General features: G+C 37.0%; 1 protein-coding gene across 3 annotated transcripts in view; it reads left to right on the forward strand.

The window, feature by feature from the left end:
* Positions 1-27,607, forward strand: part of BARD1 (BRCA1 associated RING domain 1) — an 82,751-nt gene that overhangs the window by 5,450 nt on the left and 49,694 nt on the right. Inside the window, exons 2-5 of one of the 3 annotated variants that reach the window (XM_019446084.2) lie at positions 1,100-1,212; positions 6,322-6,378; positions 10,870-11,018; positions 24,249-25,201. In XM_019446084.2, the coding sequence (XP_019301629.2) occupies positions 10,964-11,018; positions 24,249-25,201 (1,008 nt within the window). In that variant the 5' untranslated portion in view covers positions 1,100-1,212; positions 6,322-6,378; positions 10,870-10,963. The remainder of the gene's footprint in view (positions 1-1,099; positions 1,213-6,321; positions 6,379-10,869; positions 11,019-24,248; positions 25,202-27,607) is intronic. The other 2 variants (XM_019446083.2, XM_019446085.2) reach the window with 2 other exon arrangements.

The raw sequence follows: 27,607 nt of genomic DNA on the forward strand, positions 1-27,607 counted from the left end.
CCATAAGGACCTGGTTAATTTCACTTGACTCACCTAGAATCCTCTGTAGGTTCCTGGGGTTAGTTACCTATAGTAAACAATGACTAGGGTCTTGAGCAGATGTAGAAGCCAAGGTCTTTCGCCCTGGGAGGTAAAGGTAGAACCATGAGTTACACAGACCCATTATAGGCCTCCACATACCTGGTGTTCTATAGTGCTTGTGTCTGCCAGAGAAACTTACCAGAGACATTGAGCACCTGTTCCCCATAGCATTGGGGATGGTCTTACAAGTGAAGTTCTTGTTAATATGAGCCTGGAACTTTGAGGAGAGATTTTATAGGCTGGGAGTGCACTCTTGACAGTCATCTGCATTAGATGGTTTGAAAGCACACTTCTGGAAGTGAGCAGGGAAGAGAATATAAAGAGCCTTAAAATCAACATTTGAGCATTAGGTGGAAGAGGTAAAGCTTTAAGGACAGTTACTTAGATACTGTTTTGCTTTGGAAGAAAAGAAATAAAGGACAAAATAACCAGAAGTATTTGAGGCAGGTATGCATAATATTCTCTGTGCTCATCTGTCTCATAACAATAGATCCCATTATAATCAGTCATTAATAGACAGGAGTCTATTGCCCATTTGGCTTTTGGGATATTGGCTCCTTGATTTATTCAGTATTTGTCAACACTAAATAATTAGACATGATTAAAAATTTTTTTTTTCCGTGATTTACTTGAATCTGGCATACAAAATACATAGAATAAGATGCCTTTGTGTCATTATTCATATCCCTTGTTAACAATTTTGTTTATTCTGAAGACAAATACAACAGATTGTTTAATTGGCTTGAAGAGCCTGTGCATTTTGGTGTTAAATGTGTTGGTCCACACTTAAAAATAACTTGGCGATTTTCTAAAATGTAAGAGCATTGTGGTAGCTATCTTGCCTAATGTTAAGTAGCAGTTTATCTCAGTAAGCTTAGGGAGCCATTCTGTTAAGAAATAGGTCTGCCTCAGTATTGTAATCTCAACTGAATTTACTTTCCTTTTCTTCTTTGCAAAGAAATTTTTATATCAATAGGCCCTTTTTAAAAAAAAAAAATTGTTTGTTCTCCCTACTTAGTTCTTCCCCAAGTTATAATCCTCTGACTGCGCTGATCTTTCCAAATCAACTACATGTGAAGTAACAGAAGTATGACTGCAGATTGGAAAAAGTAGAGTAGCTGAATTTTCAAGGTACAAAAATCCTGTTACCATGCAAATGTCTTTTCTTATTCTTCTGGACTTTTTTCTTTCTAATATATATGTATATCAAACAAAGAATAGGGTAAAGATAAAATAGAATTCTTAATATAAATTCATTTTTGCATGTACTCTTCCATTTGCTTCATTCACTAAGGATTTATCGAAATTCTGCTGTTCGTATAGCACCATGCTAGGGAGGTAGTGGTGGGGAGCTCAGAAAAAATGAAAGTCAAGATCTCTTGTTTGTAGGGCTAGAATCTATTTGGAGACCAGGGGGAAAAATAAGGAATCAAGCAGATAAAATACAAAATAATTTAGCTTTCAGCATTGATTTCCAGGGCTCCAACTAGAAGCCATATCTCTGGAACTTGAGAACATTTTGTAATTCTCTTAAATCATACACTAACTTGGCTTATCAGATTACCTAGTTAGATTATAAGCTCCTTAATATAGATTGTATTGCAGTCAACCTTGTGTTCTTTACATGTATGGTGCAAGGTACAGATTTTGCATGAGTGATGGTATGGAAACTAAAATTCAAGAATTTCTGTGCTTTGTTTAGTGTCATTTTTATTATATCATCCTGTATAATATTTGGATAATGTGTTGGGCTTGAATAGTTTTGGGAGTTGTGAGGAGGAAGTGTATTCTAGGATGGGAGAACAGCCTGAGCAATCTGGTTTTGGATCTTGGGTATTATTTGAGAAATGTTACAGACACTGGCCTGCTGAGAGCAGAGGTTTTTTTTTGTGGAGGAGCAGTGCAAGAAAATGTTGCTTGCTTTGGAGTTAACTGGATTGTGAAGAACTTTCTAATATTAAGTTTTTAAAAATTGAAATAATACATGCATTAAAATATTAAGGTATATGGTGATTAAGTATTTAAGGGAATGACAGGTGGGCCTGAATCCTTTTCTTTAAGAACCCACTATGATCAATTTATTATGTGTCCTTTAAGAGGTTCTCTGTGTTTGTATAAGCATTGTAAGCCTCAGATGAGAAGATACTATACGTCAGGGAGATGTATCATGATTTATTTAACCATTTTCTTGTTGGTTAAAATTTAGATTGTTTCTGGTCTTTGGCTTTAATAAGCTGTGCTGGAGTGAATATCCTTGTCCATGGCCTTTACAAAGTTTTAGTTGAAATTATTTGTGAACAGGGTGCCTGGCTGGCTCTGTCAGTGGAGCCTGCAACTCTTGATCTCAGGGTTGTGAGTTCAAGCCCCATGTTGGGTGTAGAGAGTACTTAAAAAAAATCTTAAAAAAATAAAATAAAATTATGCATGACTATAATCAACAGTCATTAAGTCAGAGACATAATAAAAATATTCATTTGCTTCATCTGTACTCCAGATACAACTTCTTTCATCTCTTAGTTCTTCATGGTTTACATCTACATTTCCAAATAATAGGTTTCTATTGCTACCTCTTGATTTTTTCCATTTTAGACATTATTTATTAACTTTCTAACTTCCTGCACTAAAAGATCAGTTTTCTTACTATTATCTGTTCACTTTCTACTGTGGGAGATGACTGGGTATAAAATTTGAAGGACAAAATAATTTTCAATCATTATTTTGAAGGCTGGGTATCCCTTGTCACCCTTGGGATGTCATATGCTGTTCTGGATCCTTAAAACAAGAAATATTTATATGCATATATGTATATATATGTGTATATGTATATATATGTGTATATGTATATATGTGTATGTATGTATGTATATGTGTATATGTATGTGTGTGTGTGTATACAGACATATATATATGACGTTTTATTTCTTAATCTCTGGAATCTCTTTATTATCCTGTCTAGATAGACATCTTTGGTATTTTAGAGTTTCAGTTTTGCAAGCACCTGAGTATCTCTGAAGGATAAATTCCTGACACGGGAATAGTTGAATTAAAAGTGGATGCATTTAGGGGCGCCTGGGTGGCTCAGTCGTTAAGCGACCGACTTCGGCTCAGGTCATGATCTCGCGGTCTGTGAGTTCGAGCCCCGCATCGGGCTCTGTGCTGACAGCTCGGAGCCTGGAGCCTGCTTCAGATTCTGTGTCTCCCTCTCTCTGCCCCTCCCCTGCTCATGCTCTGTCTCTCTGTCTGTCAAAAATAAATAAATATAAAAAAAAAATTAAAAAAAAAAAGTGGATGCATTTAAAATTTTGATACTTATTGTCTGGTTGTAATAAAAATTGTTTTATTGCAGAGTATCTTCTCCTCTAAGCTCTAGCCATTGTCTGAAAGCCTGGCTTTGACAGAGATCAGTGCCACTCTTTATCTGCTCTGTGAGCTCTTCATTAACAATTTTTTGAACTTGACACCACACCTCCCTCTCCCAGTGTTGGGTATAACACCCTTCTCCCTGCTCCTTCCACTATGCATGCATACATACTTTTCTGCACATGCATATACTTCTCTGTCAGTCTTCCAGTGTCCTTCCTCATCTGTTAACAGCAACAAAAAATATATTCTAGCTCACTAATTAGAATTAGTATAATTTATCAATTATTCATAGATACTAGAATCATTGCTAATCACACTATAGCATCTCATTGCTAGGGTGAAGGGTCAGAACCAGAGATAAAGGGTTCAGAGTCATCGTAAAAAGGAAATTTAAGTTTAGAAATAGAATCAAGGCATTGAGTCGAGTACTGCCATAGAAAGCCAGAAGACTGTGAACTGCGTCCTGGGGATAAGCCTACAATTGAGAGACAGGAAAAGAAGCAGCTAACGAAATGGTGGAATAGGCGGATAAATGTGCTATAAGAAAATTAAAACTCAACAGAAGGAAAGGTTTCAGGAAAGAATGTGAGATCAGTGTTGCCTCACAGAGAAGTCAGGGAGAACGAGGCCTAAAAATGCTTTAGGGAATAGTTTTCAGCAGAGTTGGGAGTTCAAGCTAGGGAGATAAGGAGATGGAGAGAACCATGTAGAGCACTTTCTGAGGACTTTACATCCACAGAGAGGGGAAGAGCTGGGGCTGAAGGTAGAGTGAGGCAGGAGCTGAAGAAAGGGCTACTTTTTAGGGTGGAGGAGGGAGTACCTGTGCGTGTTTAGTTGCAGATAGAAGAAGAAATTTTGCTGAGTATAATGATGAGAATCGACTACTTTACGAGACAGGGAAGATACTGGATCTAGGGACAGGGAGAACAACACATTTTAAGAAGGAAGAATGACTTCAGGACATCTTTCCCCCTGAGCCCAGAGGGAGGGACAGGGTTATGGGTGAAGAGGAGGGAATAGGCCCAGGTGGTGAAAAGCTCACAGTCAGGTTAATGGGATTTAGGAGCATGGAGATTGTTTTGAATAGCCATCTATTCAAGCATTTGTTGTACAAAGGTGAAGAAAGTACCAACTGAATGTATAGAGACACGTGTATATATCTGTCTGTATATATCTGTCTTTTTATCATTGTTATTCATCCCCTGAGAGTAGGCAAGGAAGGAGTGGACTGTGGGGCCTATCTGGTATTCCTGGCATCTGTGAGTGTCCAAAAGGTCAGTGCAAATAGGGTGGTGGTGGAGATGTCCGTGAAGTAGTAATTGTGGCCTGGGAATCCAAGGAGCTAATGAACTGAATGGCCTTGTCTGAAGGCAGAGAGCAACTGAAGGTGGAGGTTTGGTCAGAGTGGTGGAATAAAAAAAATATAGGGAGTATATAATGATAGGAGGAAGTGAGATACATCACTTCTGAGATCTTAGAGCCAAACTTGTGATGAAGTAGAATTCAACACACTTGATCAGGAGAGATCAGATTAGATTTGGTGGGTGAAATAGTGAGCAGAAATTATAGGAGGAGCGTGAGCATTGTAGCAGAGATCATCTTCATTGCCAGAGTCACAAAAGTGCCTGGCACTTCACAAGTCATATTTTTACACTGTGATCTGTGTGGTGGGATAGAAAAATCAGACATTGTGAGTTTTTAAAAAGCAATGGGTTTTATAATGTCAGTGAGCACCATTTTTGGTATCTTGAGGATAACATTATAGGTGTGTACTCTGTTTTTAGCATTCTTTCTGAAAGCTCAATTTCACTTTAATGTTCACATCTATTAAATGTGCTATTTGATACTTTTGATCTTTCAAGAAATGTGGAAAACTGTTTTTATTGATATGTGGTACATATACAGAGGTAATTGGATAATAATGCTGTAAATACCTAAAGGTCCTAAGGTTAGTGTAATAAACCAAGCACAAAAAATATTCATCCTTCAAAAGCTTTATTTTCTCCTGTTTGCTCTTGCTGCATTACGCTCTCTGAATACAATGACTTGATGTGTTTATTAATAAGTACGTACTGTTACTTTCTGAGGATTATCAAATGTAGCACGTATTTTGATGGACAGTAATTGTGTTTCTCTCTCTCTTTCCCCAATGCCATGACTCTCATTCAGTCTGTAGAATGTCAACCTGATGATTCCTGTTTGCAGTTGCTTAACGAACAAAACAGTCAGTTAATTGTGAACTGAAAGAATGGCTGTATTTTTGACAAGGCATCTATGTAAAATAAATTGCCTCTTAACAATAGCCAGAAACCAGTGTATTCCTATGGGAAACCATGAATGCTTATGGTCAAGGTGGTCAGATGTTCTGATTTTCCTGGGTCGGTTCTGGTTTACACCTGCTATCCCAGTGTCCTGTTTAGTTGTCATGCCCTGTCACTCCCAGAAATGTTCTCATTTGGACAATATGTTATATGGTCATTCTGCCTTTTAGGCCTTATTTTGAAATTTATGGTCTATACTTTGAATCATTAAGCGAAGATGTATCTTAGTAATTGAAAGAAGCAGTCAGTGGTCGGTTTTGCCATCCTGTATAAAGGTATAGGGATACTTACACAAAGTTCCTTCTTTCTGAATTCCCACTATATGCGTTATAAAAAATGTTACAGTTTGCACTGAGTTTGCTAGTAGCTATTTGAATTCAGCAGATGTGTGATGATACAATATTTAATCAGTGAGTAACAGCCTTTCAAATAAATATATCCTAATCTTCTGCTTTGGAAAGAGAAATACAGAATCCCTTGGATTTATGAAATGTTGGGTAATAAGTGTTTATCTCACAATGACCTAAGTCTTGATTGTCTTCCTTTCTTCAAACAGCACTAATATTCTGAGGGAGCCTGTGTGTTTAGGGGGATGTGAGCACATCTTCTGTAGGTAAGTAATTATGACTTGATCCATAGTGTAACTATATTTTTTACTAGGTCATTACTAATAATTACCATATTAGTAATATGTTGTGTGTTATGTTTGTGTAACTCTCATAGGCTACAAATAACTTACTGTACATTGTCTCATTTTGATGCATAAAACTGTCTTACTTTACAAATAAGAGCATCAAAGCTCAAAGGGGGTGACTTGTTCAGAGTTGCATAGCTTAGCAAGTAGCTTGGGGAGAAAAATCTGTTATGTAATTGAAATACAGCTCTTTTTTTTTTCCCCCCTTCTGGTTACTTTGGAGTCTAGACCTTCCAGATTGTGAAAATTTTGCTCTGGATTAATTTTCTGGGGCTTCTGTAACAAAGTCCCAAAGACTGAGTGGTTTGGAATGACAGAAATGTATTGTCTCACAGCTGTGGAGGCTAGAAGTCCAACAGCAAGGTGTCAGCAGGGTGGTTGTTTCTGAGGGCTGTGAGGAAAAACCTGTCCCGTGATTCTGTCCTACCTTCTGGTGGTGGAGAACCTTTGTCTTCTGGCAATCTTTGTCCTTCCTTGGATTGTAGGTCTATCACTGATTTTGACCTTCATGTTCACACAGCCTTCTCTTTAGTGTGCATGTTTGTCTCTGTGTCCAAACCTGCCCTTTTTGTAAGAATGGCAGCTTTCCTGGAGTAAGGCTCACCTCGATAATCTCATGTTAATTTGATCTCGAGAAAGACCCTATTTCCAAATAAGATTAGGTACCGGGGGTTAGGACTTCAACATCTTTTTGGGGGACACAGTTCAAGCCATAATAGTTACTATGGAATTATGTCCATGTTATAGTATGAAAGCCCTGGCATATAGATTAGAATATTAGATTTTCATCTCATTCTATTTCTTATTCTGGAGAAATCAATTAAAGGACTGAATGTCTTGGTTTAATTGTCTCTGAGACAGGGTCCACGTAGCCTCCTTTGCATCAGTTTTTTAATGACTTCAGTAATGACGCATGACTATCTGGCATGAACGACTTCGGCATGAAGTTTAAGCACACAAGAAAATAATTTACTGTGTGACTGCTGTGGGCTGATGTGTGGGAAGTGACTATGCTTGGGGTCCCAGTTTTCCTTCTGGAAACATGGATTTGATATATGGGGCATATCCAGCTGGAGGCTGGGATAGGGAATAGTACACGTTGCCCATCCGCTCTCCGTTTGGATGATGACAAGGACTTCACATGGGCAGGGCACGTGCGTCAGTCATCCTCCTTTCCCCTGTGCCCACGTCAGAGATCTTCATGGCAATAAAGCGGACTGCCGACTACAGAGCTGCTCAAGGCAGAAACCACAAGTAATGCCCAACTGCTCTTCCTTGTCACATCATTAAGTTCTGTCACTTCCACCTCACAATGTGCCTTGAATCTTGAATTTTCCCACTCTTCTCTGTATTTACTACTGTTTATTTGATCCAAGCCACCATTGTATTATCTCTCCTCAGACTAGTATAATAAGTTCTTAACTGCTCCCCTTCCTCATTTTCTACATTCTTAATAGTGATCTTTTAAAAATGTAAATCACATCCATATCCTTACCCTCCTTAAAATCCTCCAGTGGCTTCTTTTACAGTTAGAATAAAATCCTTACTCTTCACTATAAGGTCTGGAAGACCTGTACAGGACCCAATTCCTGCCTGTCTCTCCAGCCACACTTCCTTCTAGCTCACCCTGTCTAGCTACCTTCTCCTTTTAGTTCATTAGACACACCAAAGTCATTCCCGCCTCAGAACTTTTGCACTTGCTATTTCCTCCTTCTAGAATGTACTGCCAAATTTTTGTGAGGCTAACTTTTCATCAGTTACATTTCAACTCAGATGTCACCACCTCCAAAAGACCTCCCATGATGCCCTTATGAAATATGCCCACTTCCTATCCTTACTTGGTAGTAAGCAGATTTATTTTGTTTCAGCTGATGTACTTGCTGTATGTAATAGATCGGTGACAAATTTTGATTATGTGATGCCAAGAATTGGGTAACTGTATTCTTTGCAGATTTGCAGCTGTGTAAAACTGCTAGGAAATGTTGTAAATACCATGCAGTTTTCTAATGTTTATTTACTTTTGAGAGAGAGAGACGGAGGGAGGGAGGGAGGACCAGAGAGAGAGAGGGAAACAAAGAATCTGAAGCAGGCTCTAGGCTCTGAGATGTTAGCACAGAGCCCAACATGGGACTCAAACTCACAAACCGTGAGATCGTGACCTGAGTCGAAGTTGGACACTTAACCGACTGAGCCACCCAGGCACCCCGTAAATACCATGCAGTTTTAAAAGATGGTTTGATATATACCAGTCTAGTTGAAGCATTGAAGTGGAGGGGTGCTGGTTGGAGGGGCACAGATTTTTATGTCATTGACAGTGTTATGGTAGTTCCAAGGTACTTTCGTGTCAATCCCTGATAAAAGTAGTCCATGTATTCTCTTTAAGGTAGAAATCATTTAAAACATATGGCAGACATATGCAGACTTTTTGGCTTTGGATCATTTTACACCTTTAAAAATTGAGGATCCCAAAGCAGTTTTGTTTGTATGTGTGTATTTACCATGTAAAACTGAGACATTTAAAAAATACCATTCACTTAAAAATAACAGTAATAAACTCATTACGTAGTAACATAAGTCACACTGTTTTAAGGAAAAGTAACCATTTTATAAACCAAAGAAAAACTAGTGAGAGTGACACTGTGTTATATTTGTGCAAATCTCTTCATTGTTTTGATGAATAGAAGACTGTAGATTCTCGTATCTACTTATGTAATCATTCTGTTGTGATCTAATGTTTTGATTGCAGTATGTGAGTGAGGAAGATATTGTATTATACATATGCATAGTTGGAAAAAAGAAGGATTTTTAAATAGCCTTTTTAGATCATTATGGATATTCTTCTTTGATACGACACCATTACTTAGCAAGTGCTAGTTTCTTTAGATTTGTTACAGTGTGGACTTGGAAAGGATACCAGTGAACTTTTTGTATTCTGTTCCAATAAATTTCATTGACTTATCCTATGCTGTGAATGGATCTTTCACCCAGTATGATTTCCTGACCACATCTGTCGGTCATTTGGAAAATACTGGCTTACTGAGTTATACAGATCTATTGAGAAGTGATATCTTTCCCCAGAATTCTAGATTAATGTTTACAAAATAATTTGAGAACATTTGTAAGATGAACATTATAGAATGTGTAAAATAGACTGAGTACTGGTGTGGTGCTGGGTAAGTGTCTCACCTATTTGGATCTCATTTTCTTTATCTGAAAATAAGGTAATGATTTCCTGATGAGTGGATTGTGACTCTTGTCAATCGTGTTCCTCAAATACTTAAGTATTACGTAACAATTGATGATTTCAGTTCCCTGTACAATCAGTTTCCCTATTTTCTCTGTTGGAGTTTTAAGTTAAGGGTTCTTAAGTACAAGCAAAGAAACTCAAAGAAGTCCCTTTCTTTGCTAAAGAAATTTGACATTCATCTGGAAACTCTCTCTTAGCCCAGGTATGGATTACAGATTTGTTTTATAACATATTATTGAGTTACTTTGTATCAGAAATCATGCCAGAATCTAAGATACAAATAATAGAACTAACCACAGGCTTTTTCTGGAAGGATCTCATAAGAATCCTCTGTGCCTACAAATGAGTGGGTCACATGAAAAGGAATGTGGTATTTGGGAGAGATGTGGTTTTTATCAGTTAGGTTACCCAGTCTTGTTGGAGCTCCTTTGGTGAGGCTAAGGGAAGAGTGGATTGTTAGGTTTCTTATTTCTGAATCCACAGATAAGCTTTGGAGGGGGATTGTGACCCCCCCCCTTTTTTTCTACAAGAGCTTATGTATATCTTCAGATTTGCAAAGGGTTTGTAACCCCTAAAGTTAAGAAAATCCCCCTAACTGTGAGACTTTAACTCCTAGACAGATAACCTGAGATGATTTAATTGAGTCTACAGGTTATAAAAATGTCTGAAAGAATCAAGTATCTTTTCTCAGAAACTACTTTAAAACCTTTAGACACTTGTCTGCAAACAAAACAAAAATTACCTTTCCCAGTCTCTTTGCAGTAATTTTCCATGAAACATAGTGTTAAGATTTAGGATAGAAAAGGTTGAAATGCATGGCTGTTATGCATTTGGTACTAAATATGTTTATTTATGTCCCTCTCTGTACTCTTACCCCTTAGAAGCTATAGATTTATTTGCATGAAAAAGATTTGCAGAGTAATGTCTAAGTAAAATCTCTTCATATCAAATGGCCTAAGCGACTTTAGGTACAGATTTTGTATGTGTGTATCATAATCTTTCAAAAACATCATTGTAACAAATATTATATGATTGCCCATTGCTTGTTAAAACAACCTTTATTTACTTCTGTTCAAACTGTTTATGTTTATTTTTTGGAATTAAAATTCTGCTGAATGCATTGATATGTATATATATGTGTATATATTTTAACATTTTTAAAGTAATTGTGTAAGTGACTGCATTGGAACCGGATGTCCAGTGTGTTACACCCCAGCCTGGATACAAGATGTGAAGATAAATAGACAGTTGGACAGCATGATCCAGCTTTGTAGTAAGCTCCGGAATTTGCTGCATGACAATAAGCTATCAGGTGAGAAAGATCACTCTCTCTCTTCATGAAATATCTGATGATGAATTCATATTGATCACAGAAAGTATGTAAAGATCCGTCAGGAATTCTGATGGCATATTTCAGATTTGAAGATTGACAGCGTTTGCAATTATTTTGAGAAGTGACAGATAACTTAGAGATCACTTAGAGAAAGCAGGGTCCAAAGAGGTTAAATGATCTCACCTAACATCACATGTGTAGTTAGTACTGGAAATGAGAAATAGAGCCCATTTCTTCTGATTGTCAGTCCAGACACTTTGCACCACCTACATTGCCTGCTTTTTACACTTATAATAATTTCTGAATAATATACATGGAAAAGTGATTTTGTCCTTAAATTCACTTAAATACACTTTTACAAGATAGAATACAACCTTCTGTGCATCGCTTTTCTAGACTGAATTAATTAGATGAGCACATTTTGAAAGAGCAAAAATCTAATATTCATTTTCTTTTCTATTTAAATGGGGGTTAATGTTTTTCAAATTGTTCTTAGACTCTGTGTATTAACTATATATCTTCCCATTGTGCTTTCTGCTGAGAACTAATTAGCTGTGGAAAGAAAGTAAAAGGTTTTGAATCTTCATAATTAGATACTGGAATTGTCTTTTTATTGATCAGATCATGTCATTTTAGCTTATGTTTATAGGATAACCTTTTCTTGATTGGCAGGATGCTGTGAATGATTGATAATGCTCACATAAAATGGTTGAATTTCCATTTCTAAATCTTCTGATCTTAGATTTCTGACAAGCTGTGTTATTGTCAGCTACTAAAGGTGAAGTTGATTAGACAAATTAAAGAAACAAGGCAAATACTTTGTCTTATTGACTAGGTCCATATTTTTAAGAAGAATTTAAATCATAGTCTACCTATGAAAAGTTTTCTTCATCTCATCATTGTATTAGACTCTATTCTTTTAGGATATAATATGCTACGTGATAAAGTTTTACATGTTTTCAGATGTAATTATATACTCATATACATTTCAAAAAGTATTTACCTTTTTGAAAAAATAATACTGCATTATAAATCTCTTTAAGAGCATAATGAAGAAACTTCATTATTATCATCTGTATTTTTTTCCTTCTTACTCAGAGGTAGGGCTGATAGTGTTTAATTTTGTAATTAAAATGATTAGTGTATGATATGCCCCCCCCCCCCCCCATACAGATACCATTGATTAAAGAGAGTTCATGCATCTTTGGAGGGAGTTGAGGGGGAGGATTAAAATTTTTTTTTTTTTTTTTAAGATTTGCTAATTTTTAAGTAATCTCTGCACCCACTGTGGGGCTCAAACTTACAACCCTGAGATCAAGAGTTGCATTCTCTACAGACTGAGTCTTCCAGGTGCCCTTAAACTCTTGATTTAAGTGTACAATATGAAAAATGTTCATGTCTGCCTGAAAGTGGCTTTTGTCAGAATCTTCAAGATGTGTGGTCTCTTAGGAACATTGGCCATGCATTGACACCTGAGGTGCTATTCTGAGAATTCTGTCTGTCGTGATGGTTTGATGTGATTCTTCTCCAGTTTCTGTGCAGTAATATATTAGCTTGCTCAGACTGCTGTAACAAAACACCACAAACTGTGTGGCTTAAATAACACAAATTTATGATCTCACAGTTCTGGAGGCTAGGAGTTCTAGATTGAGGTGTTGGTATAGTTAGTGCCATCATAGTCTGTGAGGGAAGGATGTCTGTCAGGGAAGGATGTCTGTCAGGGAGGTCTGTGAGAGGAGGGCCTCTCTGCCTGGTTTGTAGATAGCAGTCTTCGTGTTACATGGTGTTCTCCCTGCATGCGTGTTTATGTTAAATTTCCCCATATTTATAAAGACACCAGTCTTTTTGCACTATAGAGTCCCACTCTACTAGTTTTTACTAATTATATCTGTAATGACCCTGTTTCCTGAGGTCACATCCTGAGGTACTGGGAGTAGGACTTGGATAGATGAATTTTATGAGGAACACAGTTTAACCCATAACAATGTAATGTGTAATGTGACTTTTTTAATGCTAATAAAAAGGGAGCAGAGTAACTCTTGATGGGTAGTGAATTATAGCATAGTGGGGTACGGGTATAGTGCCTTGGGGTGCAAAGAAGAATAAGGTAGGGGACTTCTCCAGAAATTCTATTGGCGTTAATGATGGTTGAGTCTTTAGTATGGTTTTCATATTTTGTGGACCATGTATGAAATGTCTCCATATTTCATCACTGCTAAGGATATTTATAAAAAAATTATCAGGTTTAGAATAAGTTTTTGCATGGGGCCAGAGGCCTTTTAGAATGTTGTCTTTGTCATGTAAAAATAGATTGGGAGTTTGAGGAGAGGATTATGGTGATTCATTTTTCGAAAGCCGTTTTGTGTTCATTTTCCTTATTATAGTGAGTACTAACTACTTTTGTCTGACCAGACTTCAGCAGTGCTGGCTTTATCATTACTTATTTTAGCATGAATTGAAATTTCACAGTTTGGATAACATACAGTCAAAATTTTAGGAGCAGGAAGGTCATCCTAAATCACTTATTCTGTAGGTGAGGAAATTGAGGACTTAGGTTATGCAGGAAGGTCACAGTGTAAGTTTGTTTACTTACTTACACCGCACATTTATTTAGCACAATGCTTTGGTTAGGTGTATAGGTGTTCATTATACTTGTTGAATTGGAGACAAATTGGCAGTGGTAAGGGTTAATTCATACCCCAGAGACTAAACTTAATTAAAGCTATTTTATTTAAAAAACTTTTTTTAATGTTTATTTATTTTTGAGAGAGAGAGCATGTGCATGAGTGCACATGAGCGGGGGAGGGGCAGAGAGAGAGAGAGAGAGAGAGAGAGAGAGAGAAGAGAACAGGATCTGATGTGGGCTCTGGGCTGACAGCAGAGAGCCCTGTGTAGGGCTTGAACTCATGAACCATGAGATCATGACCCGAGCCGAATTTGGACGCTTAACTGACTCAGCCACCCAGGCATCCCCAAAACAATTTTAAAACAAATTCTCAGGTTTTGATTTCAACAATTCATTTTATAATGGTAGCATCTTCCTTTTCTCCTTTTACAGAAGATGGTAAATCTAGGGTGTAAACATATTGAAATACAAATCTCTGTCCAGAGCTATAATTTACATGGTGCCAAACTTATTCTGCTGATTAGTGGCATCGCATTAACTTTTCCTCCTGAGGTTCTGCCAAAACAAACTAGCCTCAAAGGGCATTGGAGTTTTTTTGAGGGTATTTCTCTGTTTCTTTATAGTGTATTCGATATTTTATGTAGTACCTTATGTTAGTTTACGTAGCAAGTACCTCTAAAATTAAAGTGGTATAAGGTGTACTAGGTTACTAGGTAGAGGGAACTAACAGTTGGGGACAAATTATGTTTTATCCTCTTTTTTTTTTAATGTTTATTTATTTGGGGAGAGAGAACACAGGTGTGTGGGGTGGGGAGGGGCAGAGAGAGGGAGAGGGAGAGGGAGAGAGAGAGAATCCCAAGTAGGCCCACGCTGTCAGTGCAGAGCCCAACACAGGGCTTGATGCCCCAAACCATGAGATCATGACCCGAGCCAAAACCAAGAATTGGATGCTTAACCTGCCGAGCCATCCAGGCATCCTGGTTTATCCTCTTTATAATGAGGAAATTGGAAACAGATCTCATAAAATAAGGGTGTTAGATTAAGTGATCCCAAGGTGTAGCTTGAAAATCATCTAGTTCTGTTAAATGGGTGTTGACGGTGATGAATTAAGTGGGATGGTCAGATATCTACATCTCTATTTTTTTTAAGCTCTGTAGTTCACAATTTATCTTTCAAAAGAACCTTGTTAGTTGCATTTACTATGAAATATATAATTACTGTAATTAAGGTGGGTAATTAAGAAGAACTTGTCAAATCATGGACATGGTATATGATATACTAGAGATAAAGAAGCCTGATTTATAGTAATGCTTTTTAAAATGAGCTTCTAAATACTTGAACAGGTTTTCCTCAGTTCAGTGTACTTTCAAGAGAAAAGATTGTCACAAATTTTTCTGAAAACCATTTATGGATAATTTTACCTTATTCTTTATAACATAATCTGTTTTCTACTAATGGAGTTAAATTTAAAAGTTTGTATTTTATATTGCTTCCCATCATATTAAATCAGACCTTGCAGGTGCTGGTCAGGCTCTGTGAAGCATTTGTTGGTATTGGTGGTGACGTCTAACAAAAAAAACAAAAAAAAACACATTTTGATTATGCTTTCATGGGATCACAATTTCCTTTTCTGTTTTCTGGCTTCCAAAGAGATGCTTGTCTTTCTATAGTGAATTACATAGTGTTTCATATATGTTATGACTTTCTTATAATAGATGAAGATGAACATTTGAATAGTTGTGTTGCTGTTGTTTTTTTAAAATAGAACTGAATACTTCTTAACTTACAAAATAATCATTCTTGCGGTTGAAGGCGTTAATGTTGCACAGATGGTAGCAAAGTACTTTCCTTTGATTTTTAATAAGGGACTAGTTTGTCAAAGAGATTTCTCAACTTCTGTTGTGAAACCTATAATAGAGAATAATTTGAAAGGCACACAATGTACATCATTATAATCCTTTGATGTAGATTAATGATAGCTAAATCACGTTTTCTAATTGCCTCCTTTTTCTATAGTTTATTATTAAATTTTAAGAAAAAACTTGGCAAAGCTTCTTCTTAGCAACATGTGCATCTCTGTTCCTCGATATCTTGTGGGTGTCCTCAGAAATATTTATACTCAGGGATAGAATTTTTAAAAATGTCATCATGAAGAAATTTACTATGTGGAGGAAGGACCAATATTTTTCTTCATGAAATGAATATGACAGTTTATAATGCTTAGAAGCATTCACTCATAAAAATTGTTGTAGCTGTTAATATTGTGATTTATGTTCCAGCAAGGTGGGGGTTTTGCTTTTTACAGGTTAAACTTAGAAATGCTGTGTAAAATGCAGAATTTACAATCATGTTTGCTGCTGTGGTCCTTGCTTAGTTAGGACAAGATGCCTAATTTCAAAAACAAGTCATTTCTGATACAATTGCAAGTCTAGAAAAAAGGTCAAAATGAAATCTTCCTGAGAGTATTTATTGCTACTGGATGATTAGTGAGATTATTGTGTATGTATAAATTACATGAATATATGCTCTTTTCATTCACTTCTTTGTAATTTAAGGGATACATAGACCTGAGTATGACATCCGTGTTTTGTTTGTTTTGTAAAGATTTTGTTTTTAAGTAATCTCTATACCCAACATGGGACTCTAACTGACAATCTCAAGATCAATAGTCGCACACTCCACTGACCAAGCTAGCCAGGCACCCTGAAATTCTACATTTTGTAAATTTTATAAGCATTAAGGACTTTAGCACTTGACTTGTTTTTAAAAAAAAAAAAAAAAAAATTTAATGTATTTATTTTGACACCCAGAGAGACAGTGTGCCTGTGGGGGAGGGGCAGAGAGAGGGAGGGAGACAGAAACCCAAGCAAACTCCGTACTGTCAGCACAGAGCCCACGCAGGGCTTGAACTCATGAACCTTGAGATCATGACCTGAGCTGAAACCAAGAGTTGGACACTTAACCGACTGAGCCACCCGAGGGTCCTAGCATTTGACTTGTTTTTAATTGAAAATGTCATCATCTATCTTTAAAAGAAATTTTGGAAAATCAAATACAAGTTTTTACAGACTACCAGAGGATTAACCGTTAAGTCTTTGTAATCTAGATTCTTAAAAAGTAACACTGGTAACATTTCGTGTTGACCTTTCCTCTAGATGTGAAATTATATCAGAAATGACTTGTTTTTGAAATCTACCAATCACTGCAGAGGAAAGACCTTGTTAGAAATTAGACATTAAGTCTTCTGTGTGAATGGATACCTCACTCTGATTGTTTTTATTTCCAAGATACCTCATCTTGATTGTTTTTATTTCCAAGATCCTAATCTAGTAACACTTTGTGGACCAAGTGATGTTCAGCTAGGATGTAAGAAGGATGCCAGAGAGTCTGATGTTACTCAGCTACACACTCCTGGCTTCAGCTGGGTTTGTTGTCTTACTCTCTGGCCAGTATAATGCTACCATTTGCACCAGGAGGAAGGGATGGCTTCTTTGGAATAGAATGGAGTTTGACTGAATTCCTTCGCTAGAGATCATGTCTGTGAACTTTCTACAGAGCTAAATACGAATTATTTGTTTTTTAAAATCTATTTTTCATTTTTCTTACCTGTTTAAAGTGCTGTCTTTACGGATCTCTTTATAAACATAGGAGCTTTATGCCCACGAAATAGGAGGTGAAAGAGGAATCGAAAAATCAGTTTTGAACTAAAGAGATTGGAGATTTTAGTTTACTCATCCTCTGGTGTATTAATAATTTTAAATGATAAAATAAAAAAAATGTTCTGTGTGAATAAAAATAAAAGGAATTTAAAAATAACTTCTTTCATAATTTCCTTTTCTCTTGTTAATATTTTAAGGCATGAGAATGTTGAGAAGAAATCTATTCCCAGAAACAAATAAGAAAAATGAAACTAAAATTACGTTGTATCTCTTAAGTATTCAAACTTTTTAGGAATAAGCACACTTGGCAATTTTATATAACACCTTAGTAGCATCAGACACATTTATTTCCTACATAGCAGATGTTACCAGTTCTTAGGAAAAAAGATACCACTGGTTTTCTTTTTAAAGTAGCATAGTGTTAGAACTAAGTTTGTTAAAATTTTGCTTTAGAGTCTGTAATGGAAGAAAAGTCTTATAAATAAAGAGTTCTCTTCATCTTGAATGAGGAGTGACTTCTCAGGAAAAAAACATTAATATGATAGCTTGCTCTTTCTTTTCTTGCTTTTCTTCCTTTTCTTTCTTAGGACAAATAAAACATACTCTAAGTACCTTTGTTGGTCAAAGGAGATTACTAATTCTGCCAATTTGGAGAATGAGTTCAGGCAGTAGGAAATTATTTGTTAGGCATTGTTAACCTTGTCAGGTGGTGGTGGTAGTTTTTCCAGTTTCCCTGCCTTTCCTGGGTTCTTTCCTATACCTGAAACAGCATCTTGGTAATCCATTTCCTGTGGAGAGGAATGCTGGATTGGGTGACCTCCCTGCCTCTCCTCTCTTTTTAACTTTAATTCTTCAAGTGAGAGAATTGAGTGACTCTCAAGTTTTCTTCTAGCCTTTAAAATGTAACCTCTCTTATATAAATGCTTCTCAAGATTTAAGAGCAGATATCAAATAATTTATTTGCCAGTATTTTTTGAGCACCACTGATTGTGTTCACCACTGTGCTGGGCTGACCTGGGTTGGTTTTACCACCCCTGTGTGGGGTGGGAGGAAAGAATTTTGAGGGAATATATATATATATTTTAAACATTTATTTATTTTTGAGAGAAAAGGGGAACACAAATTGGGGAGGGGCAGAGAGAGAGGGAGAGAGAATCCCAAGCAGGCTTCTCGCTGTCAGCTTAGAGCCCAATGTGGGGCTTGATGTTGCAAACCTGTGAGGTCATGACCTGAGCTGAAACCAAGAGTTGGAGGCTTAACCAACTGAGCCACCCAGGTGCCCTGGGAATATTTTTTAAAGAAAAACAAATGGGCTGAAAGGCAAAAACTAAATAAGACAACTTGAAGGAGGATCACTGACAGAATCCGAAAGTAGATCACTATACAACTCATTCACTGACTATTTCTTACTCATCTGTTAATGGGCAAGATTGGTAGGTCTAAAAAAATACAATACATATAGAGATGATAATATATAGAGAGGAAAGAAAAGCTCACTTTTCCTGTGTGCCTCCTCTACTTCACTACTCCTCTACTTCACCAGATGTGTGGGTTTTCCACACATTAAGTTGTTCTGTGACACTGGCTGGGTGTCCTACAGTTTCACTCTGTTCTGACACTGCCTGTCTGGAGATAGCATTAAGAGCCAACACAGGTTAAGAGCTCAGTCCCACAAGTCTGCCCCCCACCGCCCTTCAGATGCTACCTGGCTTTATCTTGGAGGTTCCCAGGACCTCCTTGAGTTTGATTAATTTGCTAGAGTGACTCAGAGAACTCAGGAAAATGTTTTACTTACTAGATTACTGTTCCCTATTCAGTGGTTGTAACTCAGGAACAGCCAAAGAGAGGAGATTCATAGGGCAAGGAGTGTGGGAAGGGGTGTGAAGCTTTATTGCCCTCTCTGGGTGTGCTGCTCTCCCAAGACCTCCATATATTCATCAACTTGGAAGCTTCCTAAACCCTTCCTTTTGGGCATAATTGATTAAATCATTGGCTTCCAGTGATTAGTTCAACTTGCAGCTCCTCTCTCCTCTTGAAGGTTGGGGGTGGGACTGAAAGCTTTAACTTTCTCATCTTGATTGGTTCCCCAGGCAACCAGCCTTTATCCTTAGAGGGACTCCAAGAAGTCACCTCATTAATGTAAGCTTAGGTGTGGTTGAAAGAAGCAGTTATGAAGAAGAGAAGACACCCATTTCCTCTTTATCACTCATACTATTTTAGAAACTGGAAACATAACTAAATATTTATAACAAAAGATGCCCCTATAGGTTCTCTTGGGAAATTACAAAGGTTTTTGGACCTTTGTACCAGGAACTGTAGATGAAGACCTAATATATTTTATTACTATAAATTACAATATCACATGTAGTGATACTTGGTGAAAAGTTTTAATGTTTTGTGAAAATAGGTATGAGCTCAAATGCTAGCCCTTTCAGCAACTAGTTGTATGACCTTAAACAAGTTTTGTTTTCTGTTTAATTTATATAAGAAATATAAGAGAGCATTCTTTTTACAACAGATTAAGCCATATAAAAGTGTAAAGTGTGAAAGTCCTCCTCTACCATTTTCCCTCAACTGAAAAGTAGAAATTGCTTTCTTTTACAGAGGTGCTGTTTTCATTGTTTAGTTTTCTAGTTCCATGAATTTATGAAGATATTTGGACATAAATGCAATAGAATTTTTAGAACATAAATGAGATTGTGCTACACTTAACAAGTGTCTTGAAGTGGCCACATAAGATCTTGTAGTGTAAATGATCCATAGTTAATTCATTGCTGATTGATGAACACTGATTCTCCCCCCTGATTTATGCTATTAGGAATATTGCTGCAGTTAACATTCTTACACATTTATGTTTGCAGGTACATGCATGGATATTTTCTATATTTGGTAAGATAGATGACTAGAGGCCAAATTGCTTTGTGAAAGGGTGTATACATTTAAAATTTGCAAGTATTTTACCATATTGCCTTTGAAATTCCTGGATTTGATTTGCTGATGTTTTATTTGGCAGTTTTGCAACTTTGATTGTAATTGGCAAAAGGTCCATTGTGGATTCCTGCATACACAGAGTGGGTTGCGATACAGGACATGAACTCTAAGCTTAGGGAATTGACTTTTTGTGGTAAGCCCAAATGGGCTTGCTTTTTTTTTTTTCCTGCTGGGAGACACTGCCCAGTCCCTCAGATATGCACGCTGCAAACACAGTCCTGAGAAGTGTCTGGGTACAGAGCAGCCAGGGCCTTGCCTTCTTGGCACACCTTGCAGATGCATGCAGGACACTCAGAACCCCTGGCAGCTCGTGTTCCTCCCCTTCCCCCCATCAGCGTTTTTTCTCTAGTTGCCTTCAGTGGTGTAAGCCAGAAGCACGTGGCTCATCCTTGTCACCGCCGCCTTCTTGTATTCACTTCATCACCAAATTCTATAAATTTTATCTCCTAAATACTTTTCAGAGACTTCTTTTTTTTCCCCTCCTACCACCTCTCCAGTCTTGTTACCTTCTACTTACACTCCTATTCTGGCCTCTTAACGATTGCCTTCTTCCAATCTCTTTTCTCTCGCTCCACTTAAGACTGATTTTGTAAAACACAGATGCACTCATGCCATCTGACTTACATAAAACATTTTATTGGTTTGAAGAGCAGCGAGGAGGTCCAGTGGCTGGAATGGCAAGTAAGGACAGAACAGGAGATCAGGAAGGTAGTGGAAGATCAGGTTGTTTTTGGCCTGTTAGGTGGCTACTAAGATTTTGGCTCTTTTTCAGAGCCAGAGTGGAAGTCTGGAGGGTTTTAGTGACATAATTTGACGAGTTATAAAGGGATCGCTGACTGCTCTGTTGAGAATAGACTTATGGGGGAGGAAGCAAGTACAGAATCAGGGAGATGATTTAGGAGGTTATTATTACTAATCTAGTGCACGATGATGGTGTCCTATACCATGCTGGCAGGAATGGAGGCAGTAAGAAGTAGTCAGATTTTGGATGTATTTTGCAGTTGGAGCTATAGAACTTGCATTTTGCATATAAGGCATGAAAGAGATAGGAGAGGCAAGTTTGATTCTAAGGTTTTTGCCCTAGGCTACTGGATTGATGATATGCCATTTACTGAAATGGGGACAGCTATAAGAGGAGCAGGTTTGGGAAGATGTGGATCAGGAACTCAGTTTTGGTCATGTTCAGTGTGAGATACTTATTAGGAGTAGACGTGCATGTTAAGAGTTGTTGAGTAGGCAGTTGAATGTTAGTCTGAAGTTGAGGGGAGAGGTCTGGGTGGCACATACACATTTGAAGTTGTCCCTGTATATAAGCAGATATATATATATATCTGTGAACATATATGTTCACAGATATATATATATATGTATATAAACAGATATATATGTATATCTGTTCACATATATATATATATATATATAAACAGATATATCTGTTCACATATATATATCTCTCACATATATATGTATGTATATGTGTGTGTATGTATATATATAAGATTACCAAGGAGGTGATTGCAGGTGAAGAAGTCTCAAGCCCTCCCACTTCAGAGATTGATGGAATGAGGAATACCAGAAGTAATACTTGTGGCTGAGCTCTTTACATGCTTTATATGCTGAGCTCTTTATATGCTAAGCTCTAGCCACGTTGCTTTTTATCCATTGAATATGCTAAACTCATTTCTACCTTAAGACCTTGGCACTTGTTCTACCTTCTACTTGGGAACCACTTTCCTAGATATTTATGTGACTGCTTCCCTTTTGTAGTTTGTCATGAGGTCTCAACTCAAAAGTGAGTTTTACAGAGAGGCCTTCCTTGATGACCTTAGCTAACGCAGCAAAGTGTTTGTACGAGAGTACTCACCCACAAATTGTGGCACCTTATCTACTTGGGGACAGTGATTCTTTTCTTTTTTAAAGTCTACTGATTCTTTGTGTTTTAATTTCTGATTATTTATTTTTACTTTTTAAAATTATCTTTATTTATTTTTAAGTTTATTTATTTTGAGAGAGAGAAAGAGAGTGCAAGCTGGGAGGGGCAGAGAGAGGAGAGAGAGAATCCCAAGCAGGGCTTGCAGGGCTCAACTCATGCAGGGCTCAAACTCATTTACCGTGAAGTCATGACCTGAGCTGAAATAAAGGGTTTGGGTGTTTAACCGACTGAGCCACCCAGATGCCCCTAATTTCTGATTATTAGTAAAAAGTTGAAGAAATTCTTACAGTACGTATATTGTAACTGTATAGCTTAATGAATTTTCATAAACTGAACTCACCAATAAACAATACAAGTATCCTAGAAGAATAAACACTATTCTAGAAGCCTCTTGTTGCCCCTTTTTAGTCACTAACTCCTTTCCCCATAGTTATCGGATAGTCAGTATTTTGACTTAACACATCATATTAGTTTCAGCTGGTTTTATGTATTGTTTTGTATCTGGCTTCTTTTGCTCAAGCGTATATTTCAGTATGTACTTAAAGTTCATTCATTCACATTAGTTTCTTGTTTACATAGTTTAAGATTATATGAGATGACACCTAAAGAGTTGTGACTATCTTCAATCCCCTAGATTCATTTTGTTTGAAATAAATTGAAGTCATGTTGTGTGAGTCCTCCAATTTTGTTTTTCTTCATTATTGATTTGGCTATTCTAGGTCTTGTGCCTTTCCATATTATAGCTCCTTTGCTTTCTTATGTAAATTTTAGAATCAGCTTGTCTATTTTTACAAAAAAAAACAAACTAAGATTTTTATTGGATTATATTACAGTCTGTAGTTCTATTGGAGAGAATCAATGTCTCAATATTGAGTCTTACTATTCATGAGCATGGAATGTCTTTCCATTTGTATGGATTTCTTTCATAAATATTTTATAATTTTCAGAACTTGTATGTATTTTGTGAGATGTATGTTAAGTATTTTATGGGTTTTTTTTGGTACTTTTATAAATGGTACTAATGTTTTTTAATTTATTCTGCATTTTTTTGTTATATATCATATAGAAACATAGTTGAAGTTGAATTTGGTATATTGACCTTGTATTCTGAGGCTTTGTTAAGTTAAAGTTACCTGTTAGTTTCATTAATTTTTTAAAAAAAGTTTTCCTTGAGATATTCTATGTAGTGATTCAGGTTAATTATAAATAGATGGTTTTATATTGGTGTGCCTTTTATATCTGTTCCTTGGGGTGCTATCTAGGAATTTCAGTATATGTTGACTAGGAGTGGTGAGAACAGACATCTTTGCCTTGTTCTTGATAATAGGAACAAAATGGTAGTTGCGGTATTTTACCATTTAGCATGATATTAGCTGTGTGTATTTTTGCCCTTCATCAGGTTGAAGAAGTTCCTTTTTATCCCTTGTTAGTTGGTCTTTTTATAAAGTCATAAATGAATGTTAGATTTTGTCATTTTTTTTCTGTATCTGTTCACAAAATCACATGGTTTTCCTTTAGTTTGTTGATGTAGTGAATTATTGTTGTAATGAATTGTTGGTTATTGATTGGTTTTCAGAAGTCTCAATGAACAAGTGTTAATTTTTTTTTACTACTGCTTATTAAATCCCATATCTGCCTGCCTGCCTGTCTGTCTATCTATCTGGCATATCTTTTCTCCATGGCTCTTATCGCCACCAGCATGCTGTATGTTCTACTAATTTACTTGTATGTTCTGCCCATCCTCAGTAGAATAGAAGTTCCATATTTTGTTCTCTGCTGTATCTCCAGTCCCTAGAATGTTGTCTGGAATTGTAGGATTCTGTAAATATTTGTTGAATGAGTGAATATCTCCTCTCAAGGAGTTCATAGCCTAGGACAAGGGAAAGGTACACAAATGAAGTGTGATACACCTTAGGAGAACTATGAACAAAATCCTTTGGGAGCTCAAGATGGGGGAGATTAAGTTCGTGTAACAGATTTCTTTTCCTTTTTTCTATCAGATTTGAAAGAAGACACATCTAGGCAAAATGTATTCAGTGATGCAGAAAATAAGAAGAATTCAATAAAAATGTGGTTTAGTCCTCGAAGTAAGAAGGTCAGATATGTTGTGACTAAAGTTTCAGTGCAAACCCAGCCTCAAGTGATAGATGATGGGAACGCTCAGCAGGCCTCAATGTACAAATTTGTCTCTACAAGTCCTCCAACAAGTGTTCCTGAGAGGGCTAAAAAGGCTTCCACGAGGTCTGGAAAAAAACAAAAAAAGAAAACTTTAGCTGAAATCAACCAAGAATGGAATTTCGAGGCAGAAAAAGAAGATGGTGAACCTGACTCCAAAGAGGAATTTAAGGAAAAGCTGGTGTCTTTCTGTAGCCAGCCATCTGTTATTGCTAGTCCTCAGACAAATGGTGGCATAGACTTACTAGCAAGTGACTCTGTAACCGAATCGGAGTGTTCTAGAAGCTTAACTGAAGTCTCTTTACCATTGGCTGAGCAAATAGAGTCTCCAGAAACAGAGAGCAGGAATGAAGACGCGACTCCCGAGAACAATGCCTGTGCGAATCATCTTACATCTAAGCAGTCCTTGCCATCGGGTCATAATGGGCGACCTGGACGTCGCAGCAGACGGTCCAGTCCCATTTCTAAGAGATGCAGAAGCAGCATTCCTGGCACGAGTGGGCAGCAAATGCTGCTTTCAGAAAACAAACCACTGCCTGGCTGCTTTTCACCACCTCCAAGCAAACGTAAAGTTGGTGACACATTAAGGAGGAAAAACAGTAATATATCAGACGAATCCATGAGCCTTTCACCAGGTACACCACCTTCTACACTGAATAGTCCAAGTTACAGACGGATGATGTTCAGCCCTTCAGCAATGAAGCTGTCTCCCGGTAGCCTTACAGCTGTGAAAAGAAATCATAGAGGAGAGACTTTGCTTCATATTGCTTCAATTAAGGTAGGATGCTTGCTGTGAGATACAATTTTAGAATGAGACCGACTATAAGAAACAATTTCTGTGGGGCCTGTGAACAGTGACATGAGATTACTAGGATAATTAACCTACTCATGTGATACCTCCTTTGAACCAGAGAAGCAGAATTTGTAGGGACTGTGTCCCTACCTCAGAGCAGTGGCCCCTGGGCCTGAGGAACATAATCTTATAAGAGAAAACCAGTATTTCAATATTTCAGCTTCTCTTTTGCCAAGGGCTTTCATTTCTCTATTCCATAATGATTTTGTTCAGTTTTCACTAGTTTCTCATGCTTTAGGAATATAGACAGGGGCCAAGTTACTGCTGGCAACACATTGTTACCCAGCCAAAGAGCTAGGGACAGTGTGGGAGATGACAGACTTCTGTATGTTTGACACTTGTAGTGGGCACTGCCAGAATTTGCAAGGTTGAAAGATGTGGTCTGTACATTTTTCCAATGACCTGGAAATTTGATTATCAAAAATGGCTCCTGTGGTTGACCCTGAAGGAACGTGTCTGTATCCCACAGCCAGACATTTCTTTTAATAGTGTGTTCATTAAAGTTACCTCTCTTTATTTACTGCCTCAACCCTAGGGCTATGGCAGTGTTAGTTTTTTTTGAAACTAGCCCATTTGTCAAGCATGAGGTATACGTGCAAGGGTTAACCTTTGGAACTGACTCAAGAACTGCACATAGAGGGGAGCAGTTAGCACCACAGCTTTACAGACTTTGTGATTTCATGCAAGTGTTATACGAATCAAATACAGGTGAGCTTAGTACTAAATTAGGATAGCTTTTATGATCTTTTAATAAGTTCATCAGGAGATCCTTGGGTGTTTTGCACAGATAGAGATCTTTGGAAGATCTGGAAGGAACCCATTGGAGGCCCCCGCATATAAGGCTGATGAGCATCAGGAAACATCTGGGAAGAATATGGAATAGACATTGAGTCCAGACATTCCTGTATTTTTGTATGGAGAAAGGGAAAAGCAAAAAAACGAGCTTCCCCAACTGTTAGGGCTTTAATTTTATTTTTTTCCTTGCTTTATCTTCCAATAAATGATGAATATAGAGTACTCTATATCTGATACCAGTGAGGAGGGAAACTGCAACATGACTACATGCCAGTTTCTGCACACATATCTTTTGAACAACTTGAATTTTCAGTTGGTCCCTGTTATATTTTAGTTTATTTATTTATTTTTTTTGCAAAGCATTGATTTAAAAAACCAGACTATATTTTTGTCCTATTTGTTATGTAAATAATAGATATGTGAATAAGCTATTATAATCTTAACTTTATATTGCTATAAATGCTTCATAGACATAAGTAGCTAGCATAATAATGATGTTTTCATTTCTGACTAATATATAAGAATGTAGACTGCTTTAGTTTCTACGTTTTCCTTTCTGGGAATTATTTTCAGACTACCAGGCAGGATTCTATTTACATGGGTAGAGAATTTTTCTTTTAACCATATCTTTACTAATGAAGATCTCTAAGACCTAGGCCATGGTTTGACAAACTGTTTCTTAAAGGGGCAAGTATTTTTAGCTTCCCAGGCCATGTAGTCTCTACAACTATTCATGTCTGCCCATAGTTCAAAAGCAGCCATAGACAATATATAAACCAGTAAAAGTTGACATACAAAATCATGCATCTGGTCTACAGGCCATAGTTTGCCTACCCTTGGCCTCAGCAGTGGAAAAAAGACAAAGAATCTTAAGACAGGAAAAATAAGATGTGTCTTGTGAATTTTCTCCAGTGAAGATTGCTTCATACAAGTTTTGTCATATAACTAGTTTACCTAGGAAGAGTCTTCTTGCCAGCATTAAAGTTACCCATTTGATTCTTTTGCACTTATCAAATACTGTTATTGTCATTAGTTGGCAGATTCTGATACAGTACATTTAAGACAAGGTAATTGATTTCTATTGTTTTTTTTTTTTAAATCACTGTTTAATAAGAGTGCTCTCTTTTAAAAATATGTTATGAGTTGAACGTAAACCCCCACCCAGGTTGATTTTCGTAGAACAAATACGTGCGAAAAAACAGTTGATTTGTCAGTATATTTGTCTTTTTATAAGTAGTATTCATTTCATTTTCTGCTCTAATTTTCTCATTTGCGGCTGCAAATGTGTACTAGAAAACCAAATATTGTGATTCTGCTATTTTATTTTTTGTGTCCACCTACTTTAGAAAAAGATTTGAGGTGGCTCTGAAGTTAAAATACTAAAAATGGAACAAGAAACAGGGAAATAAAAGTTACTGCTGCTGAACAGAATGTAGATTTGATGACCTTTCAGGCAGCCAAGCCTAGCCAACTGAAAATAAAATCCACAGTCCTTCCTATGGTCTACACAGCCCTGTATGATCCTCCTCCTTCAGG

Source organism: Panthera pardus, unplaced genomic scaffold (assembly GCF_024362965.1).
Source record: "Panthera pardus isolate Hobbes unplaced genomic scaffold, ASM2436296v1 HiC_scaffold_10, whole genome shotgun sequence".
NCBI lineage: Eukaryota > Metazoa > Chordata > Mammalia > Carnivora > Felidae > Panthera > Panthera pardus.